Source organism: Sorex araneus, chromosome 4 (genome assembly GCF_027595985.1).
Source record: "Sorex araneus isolate mSorAra2 chromosome 4, mSorAra2.pri, whole genome shotgun sequence".
Classification (NCBI taxonomy): Eukaryota; Metazoa; Chordata; class Mammalia; order Eulipotyphla; family Soricidae; genus Sorex; species Sorex araneus.
In genome coordinates this window covers 28,113,008-28,134,925 of record NC_073305.1, presented here as the reverse complement: position 1 = coordinate 28,134,925, position 21,918 = coordinate 28,113,008, and the positions used below count along the sequence as shown (strand labels likewise).

The 21,918-nt window shown below is 34.6% G+C and overlaps 1 protein-coding gene across 1 annotated transcript in view; it reads right to left on the bottom strand.

Moving 5' to 3' along the window:
- The window catches only part of LOC129404219 (uncharacterized), a 654,811-nt gene that overhangs the window by 311,736 nt on the left and 321,157 nt on the right, over positions 1-21,918 (bottom strand). The window contains exon 3 of the mRNA XM_055135094.1: positions 20,743-20,811. Coding sequence (XP_054991069.1) covers positions 20,743-20,811 — 69 coding nt within the window. The remainder of the gene's footprint in view (positions 1-20,742; positions 20,812-21,918) is intronic.

Sequence of the window (21,918 nt, the reverse complement as noted above, 5' to 3'; positions counted from 1 at the left end):
ACTGTTAATGTCCAAATCTAAAAGCATATATATGGTCAGAAAATAGAGATGAGCAATAAAATTCTTTACCATGAGACTAAGAGAGTATATATTTGCACACCAAGCACGTATAGTCCGAAAAACCTGTGACAGTGCTACACGATAATGATTACAATAAAAAGTTAATTCCTATTAGAATCTCTTACATATTTTCACATGGTAACTAGTAATACCATGTGCAAATATGTAATGAAACTCCTCCTCAGTTTCCTTAAAATATGCATAAAAGTTCTTGATTTGTAGTTTTATTTGGAGAAGGATCTAGAAGTTATACATTTAGGTTAATCCCAGGATAGAGAATAAATCCCAGGGTAGAGAATAAAGATTCTCATTCCTACATACAAAGAAGTCATTTTAAAGGTAGAAATTAAAAATAATGGCCTGTATACTATAATTAATATGATCTAAATTTTTAGAAGAAGGGTGTACTCCAAGTAGAATTGAGCTGACTACATGGTACCTGTTTACATCACCTATTTGTTAAATTTGAAATAGTATTTTCTTTCTTTTCTTTTTATTTTCTTATTTTTGGTCACATCAGGCAATATACAGGGGTTGCTCCTGTCTCTGCACTCAGAAATTACTCATGGTGATGCTCAGGGGACCATACAGGACACTGGGGGATCAAATCCAGGTCGATGCGTGCAAGCCACATGCCATACAGGCGAACTTGTTCTCTGGCCTCCAAAATGGTATTTTCTTAAGGAGAGTTATAGCCTCACAGCTCTACTATGCATACTTCCCACCACAACAACCACCAACAAAATTACTGTGTCATTCCAATGATCACTAGCCTTGTCTCTCTTTCCATACCTTTCACACAACCTCTTTGATAACCTTCATTTATTTTTGAGAAGCTGAGTTGTTTGTGTTATCATTTGTGGTTCATTTGCCTTCGTTATATATTTCATATATGAGACACACTATCCAATAGTTATCTTTAACTTTCTTACTTATTTCACATAAATACTTCAAGTTCTAGTTATATTATTATAAAAGGTAATATTTAACCTTTTATAAATAGCTGAAAAGTATTCCACTGAGTATATCTCTATCAACTTCTCCATTCAGTGATCCATATAAAGTTATTTCCGTGTCTTAGCTATTGTGAAAAATGCCACTACATACTCAGAGGACCATTTACCATTTTTAATGAATATTTCCATATTATTTAAATAAATACACAAACTGCATTTGGGGGCACATGGTACTTCTATTTTTAGATTTTCATTAAGGAAAGTATAAATCCTTTTATGTTTAAAATGGCACCAAATTGCATTCTTGCCAATTGTGTATAAAGCACTGAAAAGTAACATGTTGTTTCCAATCATTTTGATAAAAGCCATTCTCAGTGGTATGAAGTAACATTGCTTTGTGATTTTGATTTGCAGCTCCCTTATAATAAGTGATATAGAGCATTGTTCATGTGTCTGTGAATCAAGTATTGGCTGTGTCTTCTTTGAGTATATCTTGATATATTTTGCACATTTTTAATGAGATGTTTCTTATTAGAATTGTGTGCATTCTTTACATATTTTGGATATTAATCCTCTGACTAAGGAATGCTGTGCAAATAGATACTCCCACTCAGCAAACTGACTTTTCAATTGTTTTTATATGGTTTCTCTCAATTTTCAAGTGTTTTTGAAAAATAAAGTTTTCTGTTAAGGCACCATAATTTATAAGGTTATTCATATTGAGTTTCCGGCATACAATGTTCTAGCACCAGTCCCAATGCTAGTATCAACTTCCCTCCATTAGTGGTTTTAGTTGGATGAAATCACTTTCATTTAATTTTGCCTCTGATTTCTTTTCTTTAAGAAGCAAGTGCCCTAAGACATATCTGATATTTATATGGGTATTAGCTATGTTTTCTTATACCTATTATGCTGTTTGAGAATTTTATTTATCTTTAATTTGTTTTGAGTTTTTTCTATATTGTTAAATAATAATCTAATGTCTTTGTTTTGTTTTGCATTTACAAGGTGCTATACAGGGTTCTTAAAACAATTTATTTAAAAGGCTTCTCTTTCTCCATTTATGATCTTGAGTTCTTCGTCACGAATAACTCTCCATCTATATCTATAGCTATATATATGAGTTTATTCTGGGGTTTACAATTTTATTTCATTGAACTGTGAGTCTGCTTTTGTTCTACTACTATACTGTTTTATTCTAACTTTATAGCCCAGTTGGAGGCCATCAAATAAAATATCACAATTTTTCTTCTTTCTTTTTAGATTTCTTTGGCTACTTGCAGTCTTTTATAATTTCATACAAATTTTATAATTGTGCATTCTATTTCATTGGGATTATTCTGAATCTGCCTTAGGTAAATATAGCCAGTTAACATTCTGTACTTCTACAATCCATGAATATGAGCTATCTATTTGTTTCTATCTCCTATTTTCCCTAATAATGTCATATAACTTTCATCTCTGTTGTTAAGTTTATTCCCAGATATATTATCCTTTTCGATGAGGCAATAAATGGGTTTATTTATTTTCATTTATCTTTCCTGAGTTTATTACCTACATTTACAACTGCAGCCAGGAATATGGCTGAGTAGTGGAAGTCAGTTCATGAACAGAGTACTTTTAGATGGAGAGATAGAACAGAGGGTAAAGTACTTGCCATGTACACAGCTTCAGGTGACCTGGATTAAATCTGCAGTACCCCTTATGGTTCCCTGGACACTTGCAGGAGTGATCCCTCAACATAAAGCCAGGAGTAAACTCTGAGCACCACTGGGGTTGGTCAAAAAGAAAAAAAAAACTAAAATAAATAACACTGCAGTCTGAAGTCAGCAGAGCCTGGCAAGCTACCCGTGGCATATTCGATATGCCAAAAACAGTAACAAGTCTCATAATGGAGACGTTACTGGTGCCTGCTCAAGCAAATCGATGAACAACAGACGACAGTGCTATAGTCTGAAGTATATTGAGGGGTCAGGGACTATCTTGCCAGATAGAGCTAGAGAGAGAGACAGAGAGAGAGAGAGAGAGAGAGAGAGACAGAGACAGAGCTATAATTCACTGAGAAAGCCATTAACAGGAAGAAGAGAGGACAGACAACAATTTATTCCAGCATAGACTTCTTTAGGCTTCTACATTCTAAAATCCCAAAGTGCAAGGGAATATTAATAATAGAATAAAAAAAACTGAGTAGGACTTACAAGAAATGTAGAAAACCAAAATAAAAGATAAAGTGAAATATAATTACGAGATGTGGGAGAAATAATAGAATATCTGTGATATAACATACAGTAAATTGTGTGTAGATGTATAATTTCATAAATGTTTATAATATATAGATAATAAACATTTAAATATAATTAAAGAAAAAATTTTACTCTCTCCCTTTAAATTATTACCTCCCCCAAAAAGTGACTTTTAATATTAGAGATTATTTTTCCCCAGATTCTGTACTTTGAATAAAATACATCATAGAATAGGTGATCTTTTGAGAATTAGCTCCATTTAGTCAATAGCATACTATTGAAATTTATCCATGTTTCTGCCTAGAGTTGCAAATCATTAGTTGGCAATATCATATAACATTTGTGTACAAGTATGAATAGATTCCATTTGGGAGTAATTACAGATAGAACTGCTATAAAGATCATAAAGTGTGTTTTTTGTAAATATGTGCTATTTATTTTGTTATATTAGTCTTAATAAATATTGACAAAGAATTTTCTTGTGTTTAAAAAGTCAACTTATATGCGCATCAGTAGCTGACTAACATTTGTTAATGCTCCTTATTCTGTTCAGTGCGTGGAAGCTTCTGCCTTTATTTTAACTACTCTGGCAGCTCTGTAGTAGTAAGTACATTTGATTTGTAGTTTTCTGGGGACTGATGAATTTAGTCACCTTTTCATTGGTTTATTAGTCACTAAAATATCCTTTTTGTAAAGTGTGTAGGTATTTTGTTCATCTATTTATTTGGTTATCTTTTTTCTCTCTATTTTTGTAGATGTTCTTTCTATAGTCTGCATTTGAGTCATCTAGATTATATATATACATGTATATGAAATATCTTCTTCTACTTCTTATTTATGTACTTTTAATATCTCCGGAAAATAATATCTTTACTGTTAAAGGCCATAAATAGGTTGTTTTATCAAGAGACAGAAGCAGGAGGTATAGCAGAGTAAGTCAAGCTAGTAATATGAGGGAAGAAAGTTATTAATTTTATAAAAATCAGTTCAATTAACACAAATGACTTGGTCAAAACACTACCGCCCTCATTTCATACACAGAACCAAAATTCAGGGGGGCTACTCTCAAATGTACTTAAAAATAGAACCCATGCATAGCTATTTGTTCTAGGTAATTGTTTACCAGATTTTTAACTCAAACTATAGGCCACCTAAATTCAATACTACTAACCATGGCATTTTACTATTGTACCTGGCATTTGTATGTGGCTGTGAAATAATGAATGGCACCTTGGCTGACTTCATTGGAAGATTGTGAATGCTTAGACTAATTTATGACTTTGCTGTGCCAGCCAGAAAAAAAGCATTATTTCCCCATAGTATTTCTAGAAAGACAGCTGTCTGGTGATCTTCATATGACCTTCTTAGCAACTAGCTCAGTACTAGGGTTTTGATAAATGTTTCTTAGATGAGCAGACATCTAAGGAATGAATACCTGCATGCAAAAAGAAAATCTGAATTTTAATGTTGGGTTTCTGCTAAAGACACCATAATGATGAAATAGGCTTCTCAGTTTCCTCAGGTGTTGTAAAAATAATTCAGGTTTCAGATGCCCAAGAAAACTACATCAGATGAATCATTTTAAGCCATCACTTCTGAGACTTACTTCTGTGCTGACAAAAATAGGCAAGTGAAACAGCTGCAGTAATAAAATGCACCATGGGTATAGGCGAGTATGGTGCCAGCAAAACAGAGCAGAAAATTTTAAGAGCATGGAGGATATGTAGTAGGAAGCTACTTCGTTCTCTTGACTTCAGCAAAAGAGAAAAAAAAACACTACAAAAAATGGGCCATGGGAAGGGAAGTTATATCTAATTTAGTTCATATCTCCAGATGTCATACATGTATATTTTGATGTATAACTACTAGAGCTTTTCTTTAGAAAAATGGCATGACAGGTATTCCAGTGCACCAAATCTAATGAAACTGCACAGAGTGATTGTGCCAAGAAACACTGGTATACTCATCTGCTTCGAGAAATGACCAGTATTATGGCACATGCAAGCTACAAATTAAAATGTATTTGTATAATAACTAAGGAGACCAGGGAGGAAATAGAGGGAAAATTTTTTTTTTAATTTTTTATTGTGGAAAGTTACAAAGTTACAAAGTTTTCAGGTTTAAATCTCAGTTATACAATGCTCGAATACCCATCCCTTCACCAGTGCTCATATTCCACCACCAGGAATCCCAGTATAGCTCCACCCCGCCCCCTCACACCCCAAACCCCCCCACGCCCCTAGCCCCCCCACCCTAAGCCCCCCCCGCCTGTGTAACTAATAAATTTCACTTTACTTTCACTTTGATTGCATACAATATTTCAACAAAACTCACTATTATTGTTTGGAGAGTCTCTCCCCTAAAGTCAGACCTGCTGAAAAGGAAGCATTAGGTAATTTGTTTTCCATTGCTGAGGATGAAGAAGTGTGAGGTCGAGTGACCACACTTAGCGGCCTCTCAGTTTTGGGTTTCTGTAATTTAGTATTTTAGTAACTAAGTCCAGAGAGATATCTGCCAGAAGTTGCATCGTTGCCAACTTGTACTTCTCAGTTACATTATATTCCACATATGAGTGCAATCTTTCTATGTCTGTCTCTTTCTTTCTGACTCATTTCACTCAACATGATACTTTCCATGTTGATCCACTTGTATGCAAATTTCATGACTTCATGTTTCCTGACAGCTACATAGTATTCCATTGTGTAAATATACCAGAGTTTCTTTAGGGAAAATTTTTAGGGAAAAATTTTTATGGTTGAATATAATATTGAATAAATTAAATTAAATTAAATATTCAATGATTGGGCTGGAGCAATAGCACAGTGGTAGGGTGCTTGCCTTTCACTCGGCCGACCCATGTTCGATTCCTCCGCCCCTCTTGGAGAGCCCGGCAAGCTGCCGAGAGTATTGCACCTGCATGGCAGAGCCTGGCAAGCTACCCATGGCGTATTGGATATGCCAAAACAGTAACAATAAGTCTCACAATGAGAGATGTTACTGGTGCCCGCTCGAACAAATCGATGAGCAACGGGATGACAGTGACAGTGATTCAATCATTAAATATTCAATAAATTATATTGAATATCAGGACATACCAATTTTGGTGCATTTTGATGATATATTTGCTCACTAATCTAAGTCATTCATTTATTAAATAGTCCTTTCTGTCCAGTCATAAAATTAAAATAATATTTTTTGTTTATCTCATAAATCAAGTCACAAGAGCTAATGACAAGAAGAGCCTATAGTTTACAAGAGCCCACATTAATCCCTTAATAGAATTTCCCATTCCATAATTATGTAAAAACTTAAAGCTTCCTTTAAGTTATTCATGGCAGTAAAACTGCATCTGACATGAGGAATCTGTGGTAAAACTTAACTTGGACTTATTTGAGGCTCTTTATATATGTAGTCTCATTTGGTAAACATTCATGTGCTTCAGTGCAGAAGTGCTAGTAAATCTATAAAGGTGGTTAAATAAGATGCTCTTTTAGAAAAGTCATAAATTATATGGAATATAAGTTTTCATCTTAAAGTAAAAAGCAGTGAAAATTTTAGAGTATATGTGTTCAATGGGACTAAGTTTTAACATTAAAAAAAGGTCAGAATAAAAAATATTAAACTGAATTCCAAGATTTCTTTTTATTACAGCCAAACTGCTGAAACTTAATTTTTTTCTGTGTAAGCATAAACCTGTAACATTCTTAAACAGTTAATATACAGGATCACTTTATCCATTAATAACAATAGATACAGTATCCAGAGCAATGACCTTTCAAAGGTTCTACAAATTTATGAGAACTGAAAGCAAAGCTCTCAGCTTCAAAATACAAAAATTACTAAATGTTTGAAATATAGAAGACAAAATTCTGAAAACCTTCAAAACAGCTATCAGTGTTCAAATTTAGTATTCATAAAATATCATTGTGTTCAAAAGCAATTTATAGATTCAATTTTTCTCACTGTATAAAAATGCTCATATATGCATAATAATTGTCAAGAAATAATAGTCTCTCATAAATTGTGTTTGTTCTTCTAGTCAAATTATTTTTAAAAAAGTAATATCCTCTCAAATGTTTATCAAAAATAGTATATACAGTGTGAGATTTAGATGCTATTTAATGTGTTTTATATTTCATGACAGTATTTATAACAGTCATTATATTCACCAACTCTGTCAATATGTATTAACTCTATGACAGATAATAAATATTGGGATAGTGAGTAATTTTTCTATATACTTATAACATTAACTAATTTTATAAACTCTCCTTAACCACTTAGTCTTCTGATTTCCTTCTCAACTGCAAAGATAAACATCATTGGTCAAATATTCAGTAGTTTGGAGATGTATTCTAGAAAGCAGGATTAATATGACCTTCATGTCATGTGACCGATTACTTTTATTTTTAGGTCAAAAATTCATGTTTACTTATGCAAATAAGATTATTCCAATCCCACCTAAAATAGTGGCAAATAAATGCAGGTCTAAATCTTAGACCCTCCACATAGAATCATTTGTTCTTGTAATAGTTTATGTCACAACCATTGAGCACATCATGGTGACCTCGAGAAATAACTTTAGCTATCATTATGGCTTCCTTTACATATAAAACTAAAATTCTAGAGTTTTTTCTGACCTTTCATCATTTAATATTCATACTATTTACTACTCATAATACCTGATGGGCTAGCAACAATATTGCCCCTATTTTAAAGATAAAAATCCCAAACTTCAGAGATTTAGTGGTAAAGTGGTCAAGTGGTAAAGATAAAGTTAGTGACATATAAACATATATGTAACATATAAATCTATTTTTAAATATCTCCACGTGCCTAAGTCTTTAACCATCATTCTAGCAGGAATCTGCATCCTTTCCAACACAAACTTATAAATCCATGACTTGCATCATTTCCCTTTTTTCCTCATTGTTATATATTTTGTACACCCATACACACATCCTATGGAATATAAAGACACTTTTATCACATAAAATCCTATCTTACTATGGAGCTAACAACATTTTTAGACCAATATTATTTCGAGGTCAATATCCTATTTTAGTTCATAAATTTCAGAGACATGCCGTTGGAGATTCTGTGGCCATAGAAAGGATAAATAGTGCTATCAAGATCCTCTATGAAGGGGACCAACAATGACACAGTACAGACTGACAGAGTGCAGCTTGAGCAAAGCCAATGAAGCCATTATTGCTTCTTCAGTTTGCAATTGCAACTATAGAAGAATGATAGAAAAATACCAAGCTCTCTTCACTGAACCACAAATTGATAAGAACTGCCTTTTATTGTCTGTACTCTCTTGCTTTTTTTCCTGCCCAATTTTACCAGAGAAGACTTGGACATTTACAATTTTAAAGGCTTTTGCACCTAATTCCTAATAGTGATGAGCAAATTCGTAGTAAAGTAAAAAAGAAAAAATAAATAAAGGTTTTCTAAACTCATTCACTTCCTAAAGTCCCCCCAAAAATCAATATTTTCCCCATTTTTCCCTGTCAGACTTAAGAGCATGAACTGTCTTTAAAAGTCATGACACAAGGATCCCTCCTAGCTGATAACCAGCTTCCCTAAGGAGAAAATAAAGACGTCACTGTACTTTAGCATTGAGAATACATACTTCTTAGTATACAGGTGTTATAATATATAATAATTATATGTTATAATACAATTATTATATATTTTATATATTATATATAATATATCTGGGAGCTTGCTTTTAAGTCTCTGGATGTTGGCCGGTGATGGGATTACACACACCTCGGAGGGGATGGGCTCCAGCTTCCCTCCCTGCCACGAGCAGAGGTCCCCGAGGCCAAAGACCACTGGAACCTAGCCACAGCCATGCTCAAGTCCCCACCACATGTTTGGACAGGCCTCACGCATGAAGGTACCAGCAGAGGAACCCAGGTGTGTGTAATCCCATCAAAAGCCAACATCCAGAGACTTAAAAGCAAGCTCCCAGAAGCGTGCGGCTGCTTTGTGGTCTCGTGATGTCTATAACCTACTTTTCCCTCTAGGAGAAGCTCACAAGCTACTGAGAGCTTCCTGCCCACATGGGACAAGCTTGCAAGCTTCCCATGCTGTATCTAAATGCCAAAGCCAGTAACCAGCTGAACCTCATTCCCCTGACCCTGAAAGAGCCTCCAATGCAGCATCATTGGGAAGGCCAAGAAGAAAGAGGCTTCTAAAATCTCAGGGATAGGACGAATGTAGAGGTTACTGAGACCGCTCGAGCCACTGGACGATCAATGGGATTTTGTGATCGTGATTGTAATATATTATATATATATCACATATTATTATAAATGTATACTATATAAATACAATATACAATGTATATAATATATAATATTATTATATTGTAATATAATAATATCTGACCAATGTGGTGATTGTTGTTCAACTTCTTTCCATAGAAAAATTTTGTTTAAAATTTGTTAATATTTGGGGTTGGAGTGATAACACAGCCAGTAGGGCATTTGTCTTGCACGCGGCCGACCTGAGTTCGATTCCCAGCATCCCATACGGGCCCCTGAGCACCACCAGGAGTAATTCCTGAGTGCAAAGCCAGGAGTAACCCCTGTGAATCACCAGATGTGACCCAAAAAGTTAAAAAAAAATTGTTAATATTTAAATAAATAAATGAAATGAATTTGTTAATATTGACCTCCAATAAAAGTGGCCTCCAATACCCAATACACATTCCAATAATAAGCCCCATTCACTGTTAATCAGTAGCAGACGCTTTAGATTCTCTTGTGATGAGCAAAAGTAACACAGAAATGGTATAGTAACCTTATTTCCAAGTCTAATTTTTAATCAATATTAATGATGCATCTTAATTTTACCAAGACCATACTATTTGCTGTAATACAAAAGAAGGCAGAAATATGAGCTTGCTGCTTAACAAAGTAATTGAATATTTAGCTGCAAAGATAGCATAACCCCATCAATATCTTTCTTTCACTAGCATCTATCCTCAAATGAGAGGGTGAAATTCTCAAAGACATTTTAGTTCAAGTGAGCTCTTATAAGAAATAATGCACTTGTATTGGAATGGATAAAAACCTGTCACAGTAGAGGTTACATTCCACAGATGCTAAGTACAGTAGAATACCATTAAAAATATATTTGAAAATCCCTCCAAAAGCATCATGTTGACCATAAAGGCATCTGCAATGAACTTGATGCCATTCACCAAGCAAACACAAGCAAAAATAAACAAATGCTATTATATCAAATTTATGTTTAGCACAGAAAAAAAGACTGGAATAAAAAAAACACCCTACACACTGGAAGAAAATATTTATTCACACACTAATAACAAAGAGCTAAGATCCAAGATGTATAAATCACTTGCAAAACTTAACAAAAACAAACAAAACATGGTTCCAACAACAACAACAAAAAATCCACAGAGATAGAGCTGAACGAATACTTTCTTGAAGAAAAATCAAACAGGTGGCTAATAAGAACATGAAAAAGTGCTCCTTGTCACTTTTCATCATGGAAAGGCAAAGCAAACAACAATAATGTATCACCTCATACCACTGAGACTGGCCCACGTAAGAAAGGATTAAAAAAATGGTGATTCAATCAAAATAAATGAATAAATAAATAAGTAAAAAGGAATGTTTTCCTTAAAAATAAAAAATAAATTTTAAAATAAAGGATAAAAACCCAAATCTGGTGGAGATGTGGGGAAAAGAAACTCTTACTCACCGTTGGTGGAAATGTCATCCAGTTCACTCTCCAGAAAATACAATATGGATAGCACTCAAATATTTAAGAATTGAGCTCCATATGATCCAGTAGTTTACCTTCTTGCTATCTACCCCTAGGTCCAAAAACCATTTCAAAAAGGCATTTACATACCTAAATTCATTGCAGCACTATTCACAATAGCCAAGACATAAAAACAACTCAAGAACAGATGAGAAAATGAAGGTGCTGACCTATGTATACAATGAAATACTATTTAGCTATAAGAAAAAAATGAAATTAGACAACTTACCACTACAGAACAGAATTAAAGGGAATCATACAGAAAGAAGTCAGTTAGAAGGAGAAGGAATACAGAATGTTCTCTCTCATGTGTGGAATATAAAGAAATAGAGTAAAGATAAATGCAACAAACCCAAGTCAGTTTACAGAACTGATTTTACCAATGAGGTGGTGTTGGGGAATGGAAAAGGACCCTGACATTGGTTGAAGTATAATAACACTTTGATATCAGATATGGTGTTGAAACACTGTAAACCTGAAACTTTATTATTAATAGGATTATAAATTATTATGCCCAAATAAAAACTGAGCTAAAAAAGAAAAGAAAAGAAATGGAAATACTAGGTCTCAATAAATCTCAATATTTTCAACACCCCAAGGATGAAATAAGTATCTGATAATTTTGATATCCAATTATGAACTGTCATCCCGTTGCTCATCGATTTGTTCAAGCAGGCACCAGTAATGTCTCTCATTGAGAGACTTATTGTTACTGTTATGGGTCTCATTGTACAAATATACAAATTGTACATTGTACAAATGATGTACATTGTAAAAAATGATGTACATATTTGGTAGCAAAAATCACATACATTTTTTTAAATTCATTTATTGAAGAACATACGGTTACAGATATTTGGGTTATAGAAACCCTCATCACAAGAACTTATTTTTATTGAAAAAAAAGTTCATTGGAATCACTGATACTGATTTAAATTATCTTCTTTTCCTTCATCTTTGGATCTTTCAAGTTTATTTTCTGGCAGGGGTCAGCAGACAAGGTGTTAGTCTTGCATTTGACCAGCCTAGATTCAATCCCCAACCCCACATAAGGTTCCTTGAGCCCCACCAGGAGTGATACCTGAGTGCAGAACCTGGAATAAGTCCTGGTCAGTGCCACATTTGGTCCCAAAACAAAAATAAACAAGCAAAAATAAATAAGCTTTTCTTCTTATGTCTTTCTCTGGTATCATTGCCTTTAGATTAGAAACAAATCTTAAGGTTGCATATTTTGTTTTGTTTTGGGGCCATAGCTGGCAATTCTCAGAGGCTACTCCTGGTTCTGCACTCAGGAATTACTCCTGGTGGTACTCAGGGGAACATATGGGATGCAAGAAATGGCTGCATGCAAGGCATAATGTGGATAATGCTGATCCATAGTATTATCATGACAGCCCTCATTAAAATTGATTTATGGTAATAGATGATGAGATCATCTCAGTCCACCTTCTAGATTATCAATTCCATAATGCCTTCAAGGTCTATTTTATATTGTCACAAATGACAAGATTTCCTTCTTCTATAATGACCAAAAAAATGTGTCACTCATTCAAGCATGATAAACACACCCATGATAAACACAATTTATTTCCATATATTGGCTATTACAAATAATAGTGCAATGAATATGAAGGGGTCTAGATATACTCAAGAGTTTGTTTCCCTTGGGTAATACATTTTATCGACCATTTAGTAGTAGTATTTCTAATATTTTAGGATTCTTTATCTTATTTTCTATTGAGACAACACCAATTTTCACCAAGAGTACATAACCAGAGCAAGCCTACAAATAAGTTTTCTAACAAAGTAATCTTTTTTAGGGGGATAGGGTTGGTCCACTTCTGACAATGCTCAGTGGTACTCCTGGCTCTGCACTCAGGGGTCAATCCTGCTAGTGCTTGGAAGACCATATAAAGTGCTTGAGATTGAACTGAGGTTGGCTCCATGCAAAATAAGGATGACTTTAACTCTGTACTATATTTCTGGCTTTTAGTAAAGCATTCCAAAGTTATTGCTAGAACAAATTTGTAAATAAATATGGAAGATACAATCATGACCACAAGGCACATATGTTTACTGAAAATTCAGGTCTATTTTTGAAAGCTAGGCATTGGGTAATTATAATCATCTTTAAAAAGATGATTATAACAAAATAAAATTTTATGTCGCCAAAAACGTCTGTTTAAAAAATCCCCCATATGCCAATAGTCATTGTGGGTGGTAAGATGGGTAGACTGAGTTAATTGTAATATTTTCTCAACTTTCATGTATATGTAGAAAATTCATAACAAGCATCTTTATAGTAAAATATACTTAAATGTCTTGCTATTACATTGAATAAATATTTAAGTCCTCTAATAAATTATTTTATAAGCAGCTTCCTATTAAATTACTTTGAAAAATAAAAGAAAAACAACTTGATTTGAGAATAATTTGAGTGTCAAGTGCTCTCAAATTATCCAAGTAAATAAACAGTGCTGTTGCCAGAATTTCTATACTGAGGGACTTGGGAAGAGAAATTTAATTAGAGAGAGATCAGAAATCCTATCTTAAACTCTGTTTATACAAAGATCACATTATTTTCATTTAAATCTCAAGTTTATTTTGAATGACCTGAGTTGATATAATCTCTATTCAGCATTAAAATATTCTTGTTTTAATCACTACAGAGACAGGTTAGCTTCAACCCCTAAGAACATCAGTGCTTGATTCTGTTTTGTGCTACTACCTTGTCAATGATTTATACTCTGCCTCTCACTCATAAATTCATTTTGGAGGAATCTCTGCCATCTTGTAACTGTACTGCCTTTAACACAAGGACTTTCTGTATTACCCCATCAGGCAATAAAAACTAGAGACTAATACATTGGTTTTCTAATGTCTAAGATCATAAGTGACCTTGACATTCCTCCACTATGTCCCAACAAGTACACATCCTATGAGAAGAGTGCAGCTCGTGATCTGGGGGTCTTAAACCTTAGAATCAGAGATTAGCAACGAATTCAAACTTAAATGAATACAAATTGTTGTGCCTAGAAAGATATGCTCAGCACATTAATAATGATAAGAGAATGGGGCAACTTCTGTCTAGCTTTTTAAAGCTCTAAATAGTATTAATTTTTACATGAGGCATGATTAATGCAAATGGGTAACAGTTCATTAAAATCAGTATAACTGAACCTTTTTTTTTTTTGCTTTTTGGGTCACACCCAGTAATGCTAAGGGGTTACTCCTGGCTCTGCATCTCAAGAATTACTCCTGGTGGTGCTCTGGGGACCATTTGGGATGCTGGGAATCAAACCCAGGTCGGTTGCGTGCAAGGCAAACGCCCTATCTGCTCTGCTATTGCTCCAGCCCCTAACTAAGTTTTTAAATGCAAACACATTCCTAGCATTGCTATGGATACAATCTACCAGGTAAGTTCAAATGGTTGGTTATACTTGAACTTTTGTATAATCACAGTCAGCTGATGACTAGGGTTAAAATCCTCTGAAGGTATCAGAGATACAATACACCTGCTAGTATAACTCGAGAAGTTAGGGACTTGCTAAGTATCTCTCTTTATATCATGCTATCTCGCCCCAGAACTTTTATACAACATGGCCTTCTCAGAACAGTAGGGCATCAAGACAGTAGTAACTTCTCTAAGAGTAAGCATTCCAAGAACATAAAACTTAAACTGCAACTTGCTTTACTTAGGTTTGGAAGTCTGTAAGTATCATTTCACCATCCTCCACTGGTTAAAAGTGAATTAGAAGGTGAGGCAAGCTCCAAAGAGAGAAGACAAAAGTGTTAGTACCAGGAGGAACAGATTTGTTTGTATGACACCTTTGGGCACAAGCTTGCATGAACCAGACATTTCATTTAATCAGACCCTAATTTCCAACACTCTAAATAATTCATTTCTGAAGCAAGCTCAAATTTGGAAGGCTTTATAATATGTCAAGTTTGCTTTTGCACAGTTTCCCTTATTCCTTAAAGAACTGTAAATGGGCCATGACAGTTTGCAAATGCATTAAGAATTGGTACTGTGAACTTTCCCTGATCTCTCGATTTATAACATCCTATGACACTAGGGTGTCAAGTGGATGTCAAGTCTAGTTAAGAATATTGCCACTTTGTTTTCTGGTCAGATTCTCAAATATCTGAGTGCTTTCATCAGATGAACGCAAAGATTAGAGAATATGGTGCTGTCCTTTTACTTTACATAAATAGTTATATAAATTGTGTGTTTATGTGTATAGCCATCTAAAGTAGATGACTTGTCATTAGCTCTTAGAACAAGGAGTTCCCTATTTAAGAAAAGCAGTGTGTAGAACACCAACATCAGATTTAAAAGCTTACTTCCAACCCTAATTGAATAAAATGTAAACAAGACCACTGTCTATTTATAATTAGACTAAAACAAAACCCTATCCAAATCACAAACGTGACAAAACATTCATCTTTCCAAGGTAACAGGAAGGACTACTTCTTTATCACTTTACTTCTTTAACCTCACTTCTTTTCTCCCTTTTTCTGCATAGAATTAATATGATAACATCACAGAATTATCCCTAATTCCTCAAAGTAATCAGTGCAAAACAAACTGTACTTCCTTAACTCTCCAGCAAATCACACAAAAAAGCCCCAAACCAATCCTAATCACCTCCCAACAACAACCCCTCTAACTTAGGTGGTCTTTTGTTTTTTCTAAAGCTGTGTGCAACCTCAGGTAGCAACGGATAATATGTATTGTCATATAATATTAGACTAATGAGCATGATAACAGACTTAGATAAACACAAACTTCTTTATTCATTGAAATAATAAAGTTTACTAACAGACACAGATAAATAGGATAGAACAGAGAGAATGACACTAGCATACTTTTTGAGTAAATCCTCACATCTTAACATAATATATATGTTATATATAATGCATACATATTTACATATATTATGTTAAGGAGTATACATATATACATAGACATATATATACATCATGTTATGGGTATGTATCACTGTATCACTGTCATCCCATTGCTCATCGATTTGCTCGAGCAGGCACCTGTAATGTCTCCATTGTGAGACTTGCTGTTACTGTTTTTGGCATATAGAATATGCTACGGGTAGCTTGCCAGGCTCTGCCATGCAAGTGAGATACTCTCGGTAGCCTCCAGGGCTGTCCGAGAGGGGCGGAGGAATCGAACCTGGGTCGGCTTTGTGCAAGGCAAACGCCCTACCTGCTGTGCTATCTCTCCAGCCTCATTTACTGGCCGTTGCCTTTTAGCAATAATGACCTTACCTACTGAGGATTCTAAACATCTTACTAACAGGCTAAAGAGGCATTAATCAACTGAATGATAATTATTGATTAAAATGTAATATAGATTTCAATACTGAGATTGCTACCAGTTAACCACAGGAAAAACTTTTCCAAACCACAATAAAATAGCTATTAAATATGCACATTTTTCCTGAATAAGAAGGAGAATAAGAGTGGATATTTGAAACTTTTCTAAATATGAATGTGGATAACACCACAAATTTTGTTTATCTTTTTGTATTTGGAATTTAAAGGTGCAATTCACCATTCTCATCATTCTGTCTCATTTATTTAAACTCATGACTTTTCTTTTGCAGACATGTCTAAGCATATAAAATTCCATGTTCCCTTCTTAGAAGCTACATACCTGAAGGAGATTATTTCTTTTTAATTTTTAATAAAATGAGCTTTTTGTATACCAGGAAGGGGACTTGTCTTGCGTGCAGCCAAATCAGTTTTGAAAAAGATGAGGTTTTTCGGGGTCAAACACATATCACTTGGATTAAAGCGCTTGCCTTGCATGTAGCCAATTCTGAATTGTACAGTCCTTGGTAATGCATATGGTCAACCCCTCACTACTGCCAGAAATGATTCCTAAGCATAGAGCAAGAAGTAAGTCCTGAGTACTGCTGGGTGTGGCCCAGGTCATCTTCTGCAAAAGAGGGTTTTCAAGTTAATCCAAATAAAACATTGCATGACACATTTTAAAATAAGAATTACTAATAAATTAAAGCATATGTTTTCAAAATGGTTTGTTTGTAAATAGACTTATCTGTGCTTAAATAGACATCAAAAAAAGAAAATTATTTATGCAAAATAATTATCAAAGTCTTGGTTTGGAAATGTTGGTTTGCTTAGTCCAAAATAGAACTATTCATTTAAAAGGGTCTTAATGGCCTTAAATTCGACTAAAATTTTTCGTGAAAAATTCTAATAAAACAAACTCTGAGGTGGACAAATTACTACATGTCTGAGTTGTCAGTTCCCTGTTATAAAATATCACATCCCTCCTAAAATATTAAAGGAATTAAATGAGGTAGTGCATATAGACAAACTAGAAGGCAGGCACTACATAGCAAGAATTCAATAAATATTAAGTATTATGATAATGAAATAAGGGTAACGACATTGATTCACAAATGTGTAGTTCCTATGTGAAGATTTATTACAGTACAGTATCAGCTCGTGTCTATCTGAAATTGTCAACTAGGATTCAAAAGCAAATAGAATAAGATTCACTTAAATTCTAGGTAAATATAAATCCATGAGAAGTTTCCTTTTTTCCTAATATTTTCTCCTAGATTTCCCCCACATTTTCTTTTTTTTTAAAGATTTCTCAGGGACATTTTTATTCCCTCACTATTTCTTAGGAAACATAAATCTATGGTAATTTGTTTGCTCAGAGTTCTTGTACTGCCAAAAAACAGAGGAAGGCACGAAGCTGGAATCCAAGACAGAACTGAAGACACAAAACTGGAATCAAGTCTTCAGTTGTACTTGTACTCTCAACCTCGAGCTGAGGATTGATGTAGGTACTTCCAAAAGCTGCAGCCAATAAGCAATTACACTACAAATCCAACAGACAAAGGTTTTTGTAATAAATACAAATTTTTAAAGGAAGGATTAAAGCGTAAGTCACAAAGAAGAATTATTCTGTATGGGATAGGAGTGAAAAAGGATTACCACCCACCAAGCTAACTCAAAAGAATAAATCTTTATATTTTCAGCAGCTGCAAGTCTACTGAGTCTAAAAATAGTCACATAATATTTATAAACTTAAAAAACTCTTTCTATAGAAACAAAAGAATGAAGTTCATCACACCATAGTAGGTGTCAGTGGGAAAACCAGAGAAGGTATTTAACACAGAGAACAAGTTATCATAGTGTTGAGAGAGCTAATAAACCAAATTACATAGAGTTAGAGAAGTTGAAAGGTCTCTGAAGTTGAGGGAGAGAGGCAGGGGAAGGGACAATTATACTAGATTCTGAAAACAAGGCTGTTCATAAAACTGAATCCAAACAGAGATTCAGACCATGGAAACCAACTGTTCCAAGCAATCAGACAAGAAATGTATCTTAGTTTTCTTTCTTCTTCTCTCTCTCTTTCCAATATGACAACAATACGTCCCCTTGATAGAACCTACATATGGTCCATTAACAACTCAATGTTAAAGAATGGGCATGGAGAGCCCATCAGAAAGTAAATGGGTAAGGGGCCAACACAACAAACATGAGCGAGAAAAGATACAGATTCTAAAATGTATGGCACTCCTTTCACTCAGAACTCAAAAGAACCCCTAATACAAGAGAAGCAGCAATACTAGTTTCACTGTTATATCCCCAAATCAAAAAGGTACTGCTAATATTGAAGATCTCCTACATAGCCAGATTTATTGCAAAATATGAAAGGATGAATAGGTAAAACGGAATACCTCTTCTGTTCTTCTTCCACTTTGGAATTTATATATAAGACAATTCAAAGTAAAACAATTCAAAGAAAAATGTATGTGTATATATATGTACATATACATATAGATATCTCAAATGTTAGCCATGTTAATCTGCCAAAGATATTAAAAACTAAATTGTTTCTATCTATAATTCCCAGGTTACAATAGCAAATTAAAAGAATTCTCAGAACCAAGGATTGTTCCAAATACTATCTGATGTTCATTTTTTTCAACTCATTGCATACTGCATAAAAAGTCTGCCAGGACTAGCAATGTTGAAAAATTAGTACATTACAGTGTTTCTCTTGGAAGTTATATATAAATTTAAAAGTTCTAAGGAGAAAAACTCTCGAGTCCAAGACCAACTAAATTCATATCATCTTAGATAATATTATCTCTGAATCTTGCTTTCCTTAGACAGTGAAGATTAGATTAGAATAGTTCCATAGTCTTTTTCTTTCTGGGTAAGTATGTGTAGATGATTTTCTGTAGGTCTCTAGAAATCCTTCAAGCAGAATCAGAAAATCATAACCCCACATGTATTTTGAGAATAGGCCTACAGTTTAGTAAAAAAAAAAACCCTGGATTTTAAAAAATTTATTTGAGGGTGGGCCACACCTGTCTCTGCTCAAGGTTAACTCCTGTCTCTGAGCTCAGAATCACTCCCAGCAAGGCTCGGGAGACCATATGGAGTGCTGAGAATTGAATCCAGGTTAACTGTGTGCAAGGCAAGTGCCCTACAAGCTGTACTGTATCTCGAGCTCCCCATCCTGGATTTTCAAAGCAACTCCTCTTAAACCAAGTCACTGTCCCCTCTCTATGTGCCACCTCAGCTATTAGACCACATTTATAGAGACACAACCTTCCAGGCAAATTGGTGGAAGAACAGTTATCACCTCAAATTTTGCCAATCTAAAATATTGCATAAAGGGAGAGTTTATTTTTATCACTTTTTGACATCATTTCATTTTATATACACTAACTGGTAATTGTGGGGAAATGAGATTAAAGAAGGGGAGAGAAAAAGAGCTCTTGCATTAGGCTGTTAGAGAAAATTACTATTAATGATAAATTTGTACACAGAGTCAAAAAAATGGGGAGGAAGATTGTGAATGAAAACTATTTATTCACCTTCCTGCTCATAATTATCATAACCAGTGTAAATGACTTAAGCCATCTGAATGAAAATTCTGACTAAGAAAGCAAAAGATGAATAGGAGATTTCCTCTAGGTTTTCTGGCTAGTAGGAAATCTGAACACAAGTCCTACCTAGATCTCAGAGTCCAAAGATAGCTCTCACCATATGCTGCTGTAAGAAGAAGCCCATGTGGTCATGGGGTTGTAGCAGAGTGTACAGACTGTTCCTCAACAGGAAAGACTCTACTTTGTTTACACCTAGAGACATGGCAGCACTCAGCAGGCTTACCTTTGACTAAAGAGGTTAAATAATGTTCAGTGTTATTAAATCACCCCGAGTGACTAGGCCCAAAGGTGATTCTTTGTCATCTTAGCATGCTTTCTGATGTATTGGTTGTACACTCTAGAGAGACACCATGTGCCATACACATTGGGACAAACAAGACTCCCTGGAATAAGAGAGACAGAAGGGGCAATCTTAGGTTGAAGAAAATTAGAAGGCAAAGTCACTTCCAATAATTGCTAAATTGGTTTAATCAGCTAACCACTGAGGACTTGGAACGTGGCCCTTTCAACATTTTCCTCTCATTATTTCCCTCACTGAGCCCTGACTAGAAAACCCAAGATACAGAAAACAAGTCATAGGGAATGGGACCGGCGTTTGGTATGAAATGAGAATATATCAAGTGCCCAAATCGTCCACGTTTACCTTGTAATGAAATAATCGTAAGATAAAGCAAACTTCACAAAAGAGATGTCAAGTTTCTCAAAAAAAGATCTTTTTACCTGATGGGGCTGTGAACCGGACCATCTGCTGTAGGAAGGAGTACTTGAAGACTTGCTTGCTGAAGATCTCTGAAATAAAGGAAGGAAAAAAGTACTTCATGCTATCTCATAGTCTAATATACTTGAGAAGTATCAAAGCAAATGACTTGCTCTGTGTCTACTGAATAAAGCACAAAAAAAAATGAACACATATTAGGCTGTCTGATCTTTATGTTTTAATTCATTAAAATCTGTTATCATCGGCCAGTACAATAACATAAACTCCAGGTATAAAACACCCAGATCTACTTCTCAGTTTGTACTTGTTGTTCAACCTGGTACAAAAACAAGTACAGTCTGTCTCAACTTTCTCCTCTAGGAGACTAGAATAAGAACTTTTGTGGCAGGAGAATCCTCAAACAATCAAATCTAGATGTGAAGACCTTCATACAGAAAATACTATGTAAACATAAGGCACCATTCAAAAGCAGAAAATGCGACCCAATGTTATAAGTTTCCATGTGATGCAAAACTGGTATACGAATATTCAATATGTGAGGCAATTTGACCATTGACAATTATTATAATAAAATGATACCTAGTCTTCGAAAGAACTAACAATATCAATGCCACTACTTCCCCAACTTACAAGATGCCACAGAATAGCCCTTGACTTTCCCACTTCAAACGTTTTAAACCCTTTCCCACCTTCTCTCCCTCCTTGTTTCTTCCCCCGCCGCCCACCCCTGCCACATTTCTATCTCTCTACCATGAGGTCTAGAAAAACTATGTACTTGCTTTATCAGCATTATTTCCTGCTAACTCTGACAATGAGATGCAAGCCTAATTCTTCGGGGAGGTAGTTCTGGAAAGCCCTTTGCCTTTCTGATTTAAAATATACACACACACATACACCACACACATACACACACACACACACACATATATATATATGTATATATATACATATATATACATATATATATATATTACTTGCCCCATGGTTCTCCTTTCTAAAGGCAGACATGTTACACAGAGCTAGAGCAACCGATTTGTGACCATGAGGAAAAAGGTCAAAAGAACAGATCTCACTGCTAAGGCTGATCTCACTAAGCATTTGAACAGTTTCAGTCTGCTAATATCCACTAAGCCCTCATTTTTATTATAACAGAATATAATCATATGTTATTTTATTAT